General features: G+C 39.5%; 1 protein-coding gene across 4 annotated transcripts in view; it reads left to right on the forward strand.

The window, feature by feature from the left end:
* Positions 1–14,714, forward strand: part of kdr (kinase insert domain receptor (a type III receptor tyrosine kinase)) — a 62,943-nt gene that overhangs the window by 26,088 nt on the left and 22,141 nt on the right. For all 4 annotated transcript variants that reach the window (XM_073064642.1, XM_073064643.1, XM_073064644.1 and 1 more), the window contains exons 12-18: positions 191–299; positions 5,980–6,330; positions 7,969–8,115; positions 10,018–10,149; positions 11,381–11,487; positions 11,941–12,076; positions 12,573–12,677. In XM_073064642.1, the coding sequence (XP_072920743.1) occupies positions 191–299; positions 5,980–6,330; positions 7,969–8,115; positions 10,018–10,149; positions 11,381–11,487; positions 11,941–12,076; positions 12,573–12,677 (1,087 nt within the window). The remainder of the gene's footprint in view (positions 1–190; positions 300–5,979; positions 6,331–7,968; positions 8,116–10,017; positions 10,150–11,380; positions 11,488–11,940; positions 12,077–12,572; positions 12,678–14,714) is intronic.

Here is a 14,714-nt window from a genome sequence, read left to right on the forward strand (position 1 = left end):
TAAATCAAGTTGAACAGTAGTTGCCTAGCAATAATTGTAGGTAAGAATTAACATCTTGAATGTGACGTTTCGATTTCATTGCTTTACAACTGTTCATTTCTAACGATACTCCTTTTGTCAATGGAGATACTGATATCCAAGCTTATTTTGAATTCATTACGTGTAAGGCTCTATTGTTCTGATCTTGTAGGTGGTCAGTACTCTTGTGATACAAGTAGCAAAAGTCTGTGCCATGTACAGATGTCGGGCTGTTAACAAAGTGGGAGAGGATCAGAGGGTTATCTTCTTTCCTGTAACCAGTAAGTATGTCATATCTGCAACAGCATCTCATTGAAACAAATCCCATCTGAAAGGTCTGTGCAGACTTGCATTTGGAGACTTGAAAGCAATATAAACAGTGCACAATGACAGAAACCCTGCACAGTCCATTTCAAAGTTGTTTTTTGCAAGTAAAACATAAGACCATAAGATGAATTCCACAGATTCACCACCCTCTGGCTAAAGAAATTCCTCCTAATCTATGTTCTAAAGGGATTTCCCTGTATTCTGAGGCTGTGCACCCTGGTCTTGGGTTCACCATTCTAGGAAGCATTCTCTCCACATCCACTCTGTCCAGGCCTTTCAGTATTCAACAGATTTCAATGATACACCCCCCACCTTTCTTCTAAACTGCAGCGAGTATAGGTCCAGAGCCATCAAACTCTCCTCAAATATTAACCCTATCATACCCAGAATTATTCTTGTGAACCTCCTCTGGACCCTCCTCAATGGCAGCATATGTTTTCTTAGATAAGGGGCCAAAAGTGCTCATGAAACCAAGTGTGGTCTGACCAATGTCTTCTGTGAATCAGAAGAGAAGGGGGGAGAAGAGGCACACTGCAGAGAAAGGGGGACAGGGGAGAAAGGGAGATAAGGGAACAGACAGGAGATTCTGTTGGCAAGAACGAGATTCCTGAATGGTATGTTGCCTCCCGGGTGCCAGGGTCCAGGACATCTTAGATTGAATCCTGAAAAAGGTTAACAACCAGAAGCCATGGTCCATGGAAGTACCAATGAAAGGGGTAAGATGAGTGACTAGGTTTTGCAAAGGGAGTTCAGGGAGTTAGGTGCTAAGTTACAAGGCAGGAGCTCTGGGGTTGTGATCTCAGGATTGCTACTGTGCCATGTGCTAGTGAGGCCAGAACTAGGAAGATTATACAGTTTAATACATGACTAAGGAGTTGGTGTGAGAGATAGGGCTTAAGATTTTTGGATCATTGGGCTCTCTTTCAGGGAAGGTGGGACCTGTACAGAAGGGACAGTTTGCATCTAAACTAGAGGGATACTAATATTCTAGTGGGAAGATTTGTTAATGGTGGAATTTAAACTAGAGTTGCAGGAGGATGGAAACCTAAGTGCCAGAACAGTTAGTGGAGAGATTGTGGAGGTAGATGTTGTTAAGACCTCAGACAAAGTTTGCAGTCAAAAGGTTGAATGTGGAGTGACTGGTTCCCTGTGCTGCTTATATTTCACTGCAAGAAGTATCATCAAAAAGGTGGATGATAATGCTGAAGATGAGGTAGCGGCTTTACGAAGAGGCACAGTGCAGTGAGGAGAGGCTGTTGACAGAGTAAAATTGCTGTTCACCAGATGAGTTGCAACATAAAAGGCAGACAAAATTGTGAAGGGTGAACGGAGGACTGAAGATGTTATATTTGAATGTTTACAGTATATGAAATAAGGTAATGAACTTGCAGCACAGTTGCAGATTGGTATGTGTGATGTTGTAGGCATCATGGAATCATGGCTGAAGGAAGAATATAGCTAGGAACTCAATGTTCAAGGATACACATTGTATCAGAAGGACAGGCAGGAAGGCAGAGGGCGAAATTGCTCTGTTAGTAAAAAATGAAATCTAATCTTCAGAAAAAGTTGACGTAAGGTGCAAGGTGTTGAATCATTGTGGATCGAGCTAAGGAACTGCAGGGGTAAAAAGACCCTGATGGGAGTTGTATACAGACTCCAAAACAATAGTCTACAAATTACAATGGGAGACAGAAAATGCATGCAAAAAGGGCAATGTTACAATAGTCATAGAGGTTTTCAATACGCAGGTAGATTGGGAAAATCAGGTTGGTGCTGGATTAAAAGAGGGGGAATTTCTAGAATGACTATAAGATGGCTTTTTAGAGCAGTTCATGGTTTAGTCCAGAAGGAATTCAGATATTCTGGATTGGGTGGTGTGCAATAAACCATAATTGACTCGAGAGCTTAAGGTAAAAGAAACCTGAAGAGAAACTGATCATAATATGATCAAATTCACCCTTAAATTTGAGAAGGAGATGCTTAAGTCAGATGTATCAGTATTACAGTGGAGTAAAGGGACTTACAAAAATAAGAGAGGATCAAAGAGGGGAGCTGGCCAGAATTGACTGGAAAACGACATTGGGAGGGATGACGGCAGAGCAGCAATGGCTGGAATTTCTGGAAGCAATTTAGAAGGTACTGGATAGAAACATCCCAAAGAGGAAGTAAGTCTTCTAAAAGCAAGATGACCCAAAAGTAGCTAACAGGAAAAGTCATAGCCAACATAAAAGCCAAAGAATGGATAGAAAGCAGAGCAAAAATTAGTCGGAAGTTAAAAGATCGTGATCCTTTGAAAAACCAACAGAGGACAACTAAAAATGTCATGAATAAGGTAAAGGTGGAATACAAAAGTAAGCTTGCCAATAATATTAAAAAGAATACCAAAAGATTTTTAAGACATATAAAGTGTAAAAGAGAGGCAAGACTGGATATCGCATGGCTGGAAAACAATGCTGGAGAGGTAATGGGGGACAAGGAAATGCAGACAAACTGAGTAAATATTTTGCATCAGTTCTTCACTGTGGAAGGCAGTATGGCGCAAGTTCCAGGTGTCAGGAGTCACGAAGTGTGTGAAGTTACCATTTCTAGAGAGAAAGTTCTTGGGAAGCTGAAAGGTCTGAAGGTAGATATGTCACTTGTACCAGAGAGTGTACACACCAGGGCTTTGAAGGAGGTGGCAGAAGAGATTGTGGAGGCATTAGTAATGATCTTTCAAGAAACAGTAGATTCTGGAAAGGTTCCAGAAGACTGGTAAATTGCAAACGTCACTCCACTCTGCAAGAAGGGAGAGAGGCAGAAGAAAGGAAATTAGAGCCCAGTTAGTCTGACGTTAAGGGCTGGGAAGACGCTGGAGTGGATTATTAAGGATCAGGTCTCAGGTACCTGGAGGCACATGATAAAATGGGCATAGTCAGCATGGTTTCCTCAAGGGAAAGTCTTGCCTGACAGATCTGTTGGAATTATTTGAAGAAATAACAAGCAGGATAGACAAAAGAGAGTCAGTTGATGTTGTGTACTTGGATTTTCAGAAGACCCCTGGCAAGGTGCCATACATGAGCCTGCTTATCAGCTACAAGCCTATGGTATTACAAGAAAGATAACAGTGGTCTGATTGGCAGGTGGCAAGAGTGGGAATAAAGTGAGCCTTTTTTGGTTGGCTGCCAGTGACTAGTGGTGTTCCACAGGGTCTCTGTTAGGATCGATTCTTTTTACATTATAAGTTCATCATTTGGATGATGGAATTGATGACTTTGTTGCAAAGATAGCAGACAATATGAAGATAGGTGGAGGGGCAGGCAATTTTGAGGAAGTAGAGAGGCTACAGAAGGATTTAGATTAAGAGAAGGGGCAAAGAAGTGGCAGATGCAATACAGTATCGGGAAGTGTATGATCATGCTCTTTGGTGGTAGAAGTGAAAGGATTGATTATTTTCTAAATGGAGAGAAAATACAAAAAAAACAGCAGCACAAGGGGACTTGGGAGTCCTTGTGCAGGATTCCCTAAAGGTTAATTTACAGGTTGAGTTTGTGGTGAGGAAGGTAAATACGATGTTAGCATTTATTTCAAGAGGACTAGAATATAAAAGCAAGGATGTAATGTTGAGACTTTATAAGGCACCTGTGAGGTCTCTCTAGGGGTATAGTGAGTAGATTTGGTCCCCTTTTCTTTGAAAGGATGTGCTGAACCTGGAGAGGGTTCAAAGGAGTTTCACAAAAATGATTCCAGGATTGAATGGCTTGTCCTATGAAATGGGTTTGATGGCTCTGGATCTGTATTCACCAAAATTCAGAAGAATGAGGAGTGATCTCATTGAAAGCCATCTCATTGAATGATGAAAGGTATTGATAGAGTGGATGTCGATTGGATGTTTCCTAAGACCAGAGGACACAGCCTCAGAATAGAGGGGCATCTTTTAAGAATGGAGATGAGGAGGAATTTCTTTAGACAGAGAGTGGTGTATCTGTGGAATACTTTGCCACAAGCAACTGTGGAGGTCAGGTGCTAATGTATATTTAAGGCAGACGTAGATAGATACTTCATTGGTCAGGGCATTGGGGAATACAGGAGAAGGCAAGAAATTGGGGCTGAGAGGAAAATTGGATCAGCTGCGATGAAATGGCAGAGCAGACTATGGGGCAAATGGCCTAATTCTGCTCCTATATCTTTTGATCTTATGGTCTTATAAAGCCTCAGCATTACACCTTTGCTTTTATATTCTAGTCCTCTTGAAATATATGCTGTCATTCATTGCCACAGATGGCTATGGAAGCTATGTCATTGGGTATGTTTAAAGTGGAGGTTGATAGGTTCTTGATCAGTCGGGGCATCAAATGTTACAAGGAGAAGGCGGGAGATTAGGGTTGAGAGTGATGGTAAATCAGCCAAGATGGAATGGCGGAGTAGATTCAGTGGGCCAAATGGCGTAATTCTGCTCCTGTGTCTTATGGTCTTATGGTAAAACATTGCATTTGCCTTCCTTATCACCAACTCAACTTGCAAGTTAACCTTTCGAGAATCCTGCATGAGGACCCCCAAATTCCTTTCTGACTTTGGACTTCTCTGAGTTTGGACCAATGATTGTTGACCAAGTAAACACTGTCAAAGTAGGTTAGGGCAGCATCCAATGATTCCAGAGAAATTTAGTTAGCAAAACCTTGTGCAATGATTTCTCTAAAACCAAAAGATGCAAATGTACATACCTTAGTAATGCAGCCATGTAAATAATGGCTCATTGCGTTTCATGAACCTTGTTTCTGTTTCATAAAATCAGTTTACTAATGAATTAATTTTATTTAAGTCTAATTGGAGTTAATTCTGCCAAAATTCAGAGAGTGAGTAATTTAGACATCTTATTACTTCCTGCAATGAAAATAATTTTATGTGACCTCATTAGATTACAGGAACTAGTTTTGGTGAAAGCCAATTCTGCTTTATTAAAGTTTAGTCTGAAGATATTTTCTCAGTCATTTAAGTAAAATATGTATTAATGAGGAGCACTCCATACAAAGCAACTTTCTGACCTTTTTCTAATTTAAGAATACTCTACAAGCCTTATGCTCTCAAAATGCTTCACAGGAATAGATACGTATAATTCTGTGAATTGTAAGGGAGAAGTTTCCTTTTTGGAGATTATTGAGATTATTTGGAGAGTTTATTGAATATATTAATTAAAGCAACTGTGTGGAGGCCTCTTTAAAAATAGAATATCCTCTCCTTCGTCTCCAATTCTTTTTCCAGCTTCAGATATTATATCTTGTTCTCTTCCAATTGTTGGAGCTCTCTGTATTTACTACGTTACTGATTACAACGTTTGACCCATGGATAACTTAACTGAATTCACTACATTTAAAATAAAATGACTGAATATAAATAAGGAAAAATAGATTTATAATTAAAAGCTACTTTAATCCTGCAGCTTTAGAATGCTTCAGAAAGGTCTTCAGTCCTTCAGCATTATATAATGTGCTTTCCAAAAGATAACTATCTACTCATGTATCTATTAGTAAACAGCAAAAAGTTTGTGTGTAGGTCTTTACTGATCTTTGAAAATGATTGCATCATACATCTAGAGTCACTTTGAATCACTGGTTCATAACAGAGCACAAATAATTGTTGCATGTCTGTTTTTCTCAGAGGGCCTTGAAATGAACTTGCACCCTACTGATCATCCTATAGAAAAGGACAATGTATCTCTTCAGTGCAGAGCTGACCGATTTATATATGAGAACTTAAAGTGGTATAAGCTCCATCCAACAACCCTCCAAAGCTACCGTGGCACTCCGGCCATCTTCTCTTGTGAGCACCTCAAACGCAACGCTCAGGAGGTGGCCTGGAAGATGAGTTCTGAACACAAGACTGAAAATATCACCATTGGGCTGAGCTTCATTAATGTATCTCTTCAAGACCAAGGAGTTTATCTTTGTGAAGCCCAGAATAAAAAGACAGGTGCAAAACACTGTGTCATGAAGACTCTCTCAGTAGAAGGTGAATAAAAAGTTGTTGTATCAGAAGCAACTTTTGGAACTCTATCATTTTTGTCTGTCATGTTGAAGAATGTAGACATTGCCAATGGATCTTCTATTTTTTATTTTGGGCATCCACTTTTAACATCTTTACAATATGATAATAACAGTGGCCTTGCTCAGATACATATTTACTTATTGAGCCAATGAGCTATAGAGCACAGAAACAGGCTTTTCAGCCCAACGCAACCATGACAACCACGTTGCCTACTTGAGCTAGTCCCATTTGCCTCAGATTGGTCCATATCCCTCTAAACCTTTCCAATCCAAGTACCTGTTCACATGTCTATTAACCTACTTTGGCGGTGCTTTCCACATGCCCACCAACCCCTGAGTGAAAATGTTGCACCTTAGGTCTGTGGATGCCATATAGCTTTTCAATCACACTACCTACCCATGTCTGCACTTTCAGGGAACTATGTATTTGTATGCCTCAGTCTCTTTGTTCTACAACACTCTCCAGCGTATATAAGTACCAAAATGTAACACTTGCTCTTGTCTGAGTTAAGTTCTATCTGCCATTCCTTGGATCATTGACACAGTTGAACTAGATCTCGTTGTTGTAATCTTAGATAGCCTTCCTCACTGTCAGCTACATCATCAATTGTGCTGTCATCTGCAAACTTACTGAAACAAAAAATATTCTGAAATATGTTTTGTGTTCTTTCCTGATTTAGCATGAGGCATTTACAAACAAAGGAGACACTGTAAAACCACAGGAAGTTGCTTTATTAGAGTTATGTAAAACATGCAATGCAGAAAGAAAAACAAATTGTTAATGAGTTAAAAGTACAGAAAACAAACTAATATGTATCATCCACTAAATGAACTGATCTGCAGAATACTGACAAACTTTCATAAAGCCTTTTGTCTCTCTCCCTTTTGATGTATTCTTACCTTCTAGACGTACTCTTACCCTCACAACATATTTGTCCCTATCTTCTCCAACTTTAGCACTAACACTAGTCCTAAGAGAGGATTTTCTTTCTCTCTCTCTCTTTCTCACTCTACTATTCACTCTCCCAAAGGTATTGCCCCTTTTTATACCCTTCAAAACCCCTTCTGCTAGAACTTTTCCATTCATTTAGTACTGTCCCTGAACATTGATCTCACCTTCCCGGGACAAACATACTTTTAACCGTTATCCACTATTACTGCTGTAGACTTGACTTTCTCAAAACGTTGCTGTGGGCTGGTTCCCTTGTACTTTCTCCAAACAATCCCACTCCAAGCTAACACTGTTATATTTCAACATATACCAAGGAAGAATCACCTTTAACTCTTTCCTTATACTTACTAACCATGTGATCTACATTCTCATGCAAATCAATAATGTGCATGTAGATAAGACAAATAGTGGACCCATCACCGATCCATGCACCGTGCCACTGAGCTCGTGCAGATATCCAATCTGTAATACAACCCTTCAATGCCACTGTCCTTCCACCATTTCAGACAGGGCATATCATTATAATTAATTTACCTCCATTCAACATTCAATTAGGGTTATCAGATCCTATCACTGAACATTTCTAAAAATTATTTCTGACAAGTATCAAAATCATTGGTTGATTGAAGTTTCTTCTGGCTTTGACTGCAGCTCAACAGGCTCCCTTGGTGCTTCAGAACCTAACAGACCAAACCGTGAACATGAGCTCGTCTATTGAGATGAAATGTGATGTAGCTGGTGCCCCAAGGCCACACATTATATGGTACAAGAATGAGAAGCAGATTCTGGAGGCATCAGGTAGGGTGCTCATAGTTGTTCAATGTTATATGCAAAAATTACTGTCAATTTTTCTGTGATAATCTTTTTTTCAAGACTTATAAGAAGTAGCACCATTAATTCACACTCCTCTTGCCTAATAAGAGATTATTTCTGTTTTTGATTACTGTTTGTGAAATGTGTACAACATTAGCTAAAGATAGTACTTGACTCTTCAGATGAGACCCATGCAACCAAATAATGTGGCTCGCTATCTCACACTGGCGATGTCCCATGGAGATGCCCTCCAAATTATATTAAGAAACGATGACTGAGATTAAAATTCAAGTATAGGAGAAACATTTAAAAGTCAAAGGATTAAGATGAAACTTTACAACAAATAAAGGCAAATACTGCCAGGAACACTCATCAGGTCAGGAAAAAATTGAGGGAAGGGAAGCAGAATTAATGTTCCAGGTTGGAGACTCTTTCTCAATGCCAGAAGGTGAGACAATGAGTTGATTTTATGTGTAGGGATGATGAAGGAATGATGGATATGACAAAGGGTGTATTTCCAATAACATCAGGCAATAGTTTCTCAGGTGATAAGCTGTTGGTGAAGACATGCTGTTGTAAGGCAGCCCAAAAGAGAGAATGCTTATGAAGGTATTGTAATGTGTAAGCAGTGAACTTGTATCCGCATACCTCTACTCCATTCTATCCCCTTTGGTTCAGTCCTTTCCCACCCATACTTCACATGCTCTCAATCTCCTCAACAACTTTCAATTCCCTGGCTCCAACCACCTCGTTTTCACCATGAATGACCAGTCCCAATACACTTCTAACCCCCCCCCCCCCCCCATCAAGAAGGTAATAAAACTCACCTGCTCCTCCCACATTCTCCAAACTCAAGGGGTAGTCCTGGGAAAATGCTATTCCCTTTTTCTCATTTCCTTCATCTCCACTGCACCTGCTCCCAGGATGAGGCTTTCCTTTCCAGGACATCAGAGATGTCCCCCTTCTTCAAAGAATGAGATTTCTCTTCCTCCACCAATGAAGCTGCCTCATCTGCATCTCCTCGTTTCCTGGATGTCCACGCTTACCCTATCTTCCTGTCACTTTAACAGGGATAGAATTCCTCTTGTCCTCACCTACCACCCCATGAGCCACCACATCCAACGCATCATTCTCCGCAACTTCTGCCATCTTTAACGGGATCCTACTGCCACACACACCTTTATTCCCTCCACCCCCCTCCACTTTCCATAGGAATTGCACCCTCCGTGATTCCCTTGTCCATTAATCTCTCCCCCCTTATATCCCTGAGAGTGATATAAATGCTATACCTGCCCTTTCACTTCCTCCCTTACCTTCATTCAGGGCTCCAAACAATCTTTCCAGGTGAGACAACACTTCACCTGTGAATCTACTGGGGTTGTCTGTTGTATCCAGTGCCCCTGATGTGGTGTCTTCTACAAATGAAGGCACATAGTGGATGTTGACCACTAAGCTATCCCTTGAGATCTGTAAAGGAATGAGCTACACTGTGTGAAGATGATTATAGGGCAATTGGCAGGAAAAGAAATGAAATTTTCAGGTTCTGTATCATTACAGGAAGCAACACCATTGCTATGGTTGACCTATCAGAAAAAAACGTTTGTTCTGCTGAGTGTCTCCAGCATTGTTATTTGGGATGACTAACATCTGTGGTTTGTTTTTGATTTCCTTTAACAAGGATTTGTTCATGATTTATACATGATTCAGTATAAGTTTTCAAATAGTGTACGGTAAGTATCAGTAGAAAGAGCACCACTTGGCAATGTGGCTGTACGATTGTTTTACTCAGAAAATCCTTTCAGCTTTGCCAACACTGCATTGAAACTTTGTGAGTTGTGCAGGAAATGGAGTTTTATTGATTAACACCTTGTGTCTCTGTGCTACCAGGCATTGTTCTTGGCAAGCTGAACAGGACCTTGACTATCCAGAGACTGAAGAAGGAAGATGAAGGGATGTACAAGTGTGAGGCTTGTAATATGCAGGGCTGTGCAGAAACATATGCAGCAATTGCTGTTGAAGGTTAGAAGAAGTGAAGCAATCTTCCTTGTATCTACATGGCATACTGCAAATATCTATATATCCTGTAGCACACAGCAATGAATGGTATTTTATATAAAAGAGCAACTGTCACGCCATACTATCAGGAAGATGCAAATCCATTTGCCCTTATAATTCAAAATGTAATAATTTTTGATTTGCAATAACATTAAAATAGTGTTTAATGAATCAATTGCTGAGTCATTTCAGTAACTGAAGTGAATTAACTATTCACTGAATTTTGTCTCCTCCAAGGGGACCACAACTTTGTCATAGGAGCTGGAGGCTTGTGTGCCTCAATGACCTGGAGAGCTATGTTGGCTGGAGTCAGGGCCTTGTGCTCTTGGTAGGGTCACTCATGCCAAACAGGTCAAAGGGTAGAGGCCAGACTAAGAGTGGCCCACTTGTCCTCCAGATTCGCAGACTCAGCTCAGGGCTAACAACTGTCTGGTCAAAAAACAACTGTTATGGAAACAGTGATGAAGAATCCTTCTATACAGACAGCGATGGAGGATCTTCATTGCTGCCCTAAATGCCAGCGGCATAATGGGCAGTAAGTAGAAATTTAGTATGTTTTACTATTAATTTATTTATTGGCAATTTTCCAAAATTATAAGTGTTATATAGGTTATAAAAAGAAACACAGTATAGTATTTTAAAAATAGCCATTTCAGGCTCCAGGACTTATGCCAAATGTTTTAAATATATATACGAGGATTTTCTGATCACCTACCACCAGGCATTGATCTGCTAACTATAACTCCCTCAAAATGCTCATGCAAGGTTACAATCTCCAACTTCTCTGATGTCCTCCTTACAACCCTTCCTCCCCTCAACCACTTGCCCAACTCCTACCCAGGCTATTCATACTTCTCTACCTCTGAGAAATACTTGGGAAATATTTTTAAGTATTATTTTTAAATCAAATGACTGTCATGTATTACTTGTTTAATATATTATAAAAGTCTGTGTCCTGTACTTTCTTACAATATTAGTGCATTCATATACTATGTTGTATTGTGGCAGTCAAAATATCCTCTAATATCATCGAGTAATATCCAATCTGTTTCTTAGATTTCAAGCTCACTTTGTTTCATCTACTTTGAGGTGTTTCAATCCTAATGCAGGATCAATCTGTGTACTTTATCCGTTTCTCAATAAACTCCCACCTGCACCAGTACAAAACTGAAAAGATGTTTTTCTTCTGTGCCAGGAGTTGATGAGAAGACAAGCGTTGAGCTGATTATCTTGATTGGCACTGGAGTAATTGCCACGTTCTTTTGGCTGCTTCTAATAATCGTCATTCGAAAAATAAAGCGGGTAATGAAACAATCCCACCATTGTCCTGGGGGAGCTTGCACTGCATGACAAATGAAAACTGACCATTGCTTTTTCATATTGCTGTTTTCTTTGTGTTTACAACAACGTGCACATGCTTTTATTTCTTTCCATTAATGCTGCTGCATAATTTAACAAAGGAATGACTAAATGTGTGTTAATTAGAATTGTCATTCCGGATAGAAAGACCCTTGTTGCCCACCCTACATGCTCAGGCCCGCCAAACTGCATTACAAAGAAATCTGAAGTAATTGCGAGTGAGGCGGGCATGTTCAGTTTAGCTCATGCGCTGCCTGCTTTTGTTTGTTTGGCAACATTTAATTCTGGATCATTGACTGTTCTGTGTCATTTCTCAAAAATCACTAAAAGGAGCACGGTTATTCTGTTCACACAATGAGAGCAGTTAAGTAACTTTGAGTTGTGGTTCTTATCCAGCCCAGTGATGCAGAACTGAAAACAGGCTACTTGTCAATCATCATGGACCCCGATGAAGTACCCATGGATAAACAGTATGAACAGCTGTCATATGATGCCTGTAAATGGGAGTTTCCTCGGGACAGGCTTAAATTGGGTGAGATTCCCCACCTTGATGATGCTGTCATGTTTTAGCCCCTCTTTAGAATAAAATTGTATTCAAACTTTTGAACATAGTCAATGCATGGAGAACTTAACATTATGGAGCAATAAAATTTACGACTTCTTTGTGAGTGCTCAAATTTCTAGTAGAGAAAGCCACAAAGTACATGGTTGAAATAGGAAAAAGCACTTTTACACCCTGCATCTTTTCTTACTTATCAAATTTCAGGGGCAGTAATAATACTTCACTCAATTCAAATTTGTTTAGACTTGCTCTTTTGTAGAAGATTTATTACTGCAGTTGTGCTAAAATTCTATAATTATTTACTGAATGATAACCATTAAAAAAGCAACAACTGAGCTGTCGTCATCAAATCTTCTCTTAATCCTATGTGCCATTATATGAATAAATCGTATTACTTGCAGCATTTATCAAGAACATTCAAAACACCTAATTAATTGTTTCATATTATTTTAATATTTTAAATCAGGAAAACCATTAGGTTGTGGAGCTTTTGGCAAAGTGATTGAAGCAGCTGCGTTTAATATCGAAAAGTACTCTACATGCACAACTGTTGCTGTCAAGATGTTGAAAGGTAAATTAAAATGAGAAATATTTCTTCCCAAAGTATGTAATTTTAAGGTCATTCTACCTCCAGTGACTGTTTCTGCAGCATGATTAAGATTTTATTATGTTTAAGATTTTAATCTACTTAAATTTTATTAGAGTAACTAATGTATGAAGGTAAATTATAGAACAATCAAAGCACAGAACAGCCTTGCAGCCTATAATACTCTTCCAATCTTGATGCCAATTTATACTAAATGTTTTCCTCCTCTGTGTCACCCGTATCCCCCTATTCCCTTCATCTTCAAATGTTTATCTAAAGCCTTTTAAACTCCAGTAAACTGCCTGCTTCCAATAATACCCCAGGTACCCACCCTTCTCCTCACATAAAACTTGCCTTTCGTGTTACTTTGTATTTATTTTCTCTAAAAGCATGTTCTCGGGTATTTGACAATTTTTAGCCTGGGGAAAAGATTTTGACTGTCTACGCTATCAATGCTTCTCATAATTTTAAAAAATCTCTATCATCTGTCCCCTCAAGCTCCACTGCTCTGGAGAGAGAACAACACAATTTTGTCCAACATTTCCTTATAGGTCATGCCTTCTAATCCAGGCACCCTCTTCTGCACCCTTTCCACAGTCTCCACATCCCTCTGATAATGGAGGCAGACAATAATCCAAGTGTTGTGTCAATACAGATTTATAAATTCTATAAAACTAAGTAAATTCCTTCATAATGTTCTGTCCTTGCATATGTGCAACATTAGGGGAGAATTCATCAGACACTTGAAGACTTCCTACTCATTAAAATCTCATAATTTCTGCTGGACCTTTGTATTTGAATCCTTAATATATATTCTGTATTCCTAAAGTTTACTATTGAGTGTGTGAATTCATAACAATTGTTCCATAATGTGAAAAAAACATAGAAATTCAACAATAACACAATAATGAATGTTGCCTTACGTTGACTAGGATTTTATGGGAAATTGTCAGTGAAATCCATGCTTCACAAGAAAAAAAAATTAAACCAAAATTAAGAACAATCATTATAAGAATGAATACAAATTGAGCGGAACATCTGTTTTATTACAAATTGATCCAAGTGGTCAAGGTGATGCTAAACTCTCATGATTTTGAATTATGCTAGTTGATTCCAAAACCAAATAGTTGAATGATATTAGCTGTTCTTGTAACTGGGGGTGGGAGACTATAACCTTCTGTACCTCCCACCCAAGGGTAGCTGTGAGAGGATGGCATAACGCGGGTGGTGCAGATTTTTATTCACATTCTTAGATGCCACATAGAATTTCTCTATGTTGAGGACTGCACTTCACTACCGGAGTGTTTTTGGATGAACACTGGAGCACAAATTTCCAGATACTGATCACCACTTACTGTGGGAAATGAGCATAGAACAATACAGACCCTTTGTTTTGTCCATCTTTTAATCTACTCGGATCAATTTAACCCTTTCCTCCCACATAGACCTCCATTTTTCTTTCATCCGAGGTCCTATATGAGAGTTTATTAAATGTCCCTAATGCATTTGCCTCTACCAGCATGCACCACATACCCATCTCTGTGTAAAACAACTACCTCTGACATCCTTCCTATACTTCCCCCAAACACCATAAACTTATGCCCCTTTGTATTAGTCATTTCTGCCTTGGGCAATAGTCTCTAGCTGTCCACTCTCTCTATCCCTCTTATCATCTTGCACACCTCTATCAAGTCATCTCTCATCCTCCTTTGCTCCAAAGAGAATCTCCACTGCACCCTCTCTAAAGCTTCCATATCCTTCCTATAATGAGGCAACCGGAAGTGAACACAATATCTCAAGTGTAATTTATAGAGCTGCAACATTACCTCCTGGTTCTTGAACTTGATACCCTGACTAATGAAACATAACACACCATACACCTTCTTAGTCCACCCTATCGACTTGTGCTGCAACTGTGATGTATCAATGGATGTGGACCGCAACATCCCTTTGATCCTTTAAACTGTACAGAGTCCTGCCATTAACCCTGTACTCTGCCTGCAAGTTCAACCTTCCAAAGTT

The sequence above is a fragment of the Hemitrygon akajei genome, chromosome 13 (assembly GCF_048418815.1).
Source record: "Hemitrygon akajei chromosome 13, sHemAka1.3, whole genome shotgun sequence".
NCBI lineage: Eukaryota > Metazoa > Chordata > Chondrichthyes > Myliobatiformes > Dasyatidae > Hemitrygon > Hemitrygon akajei.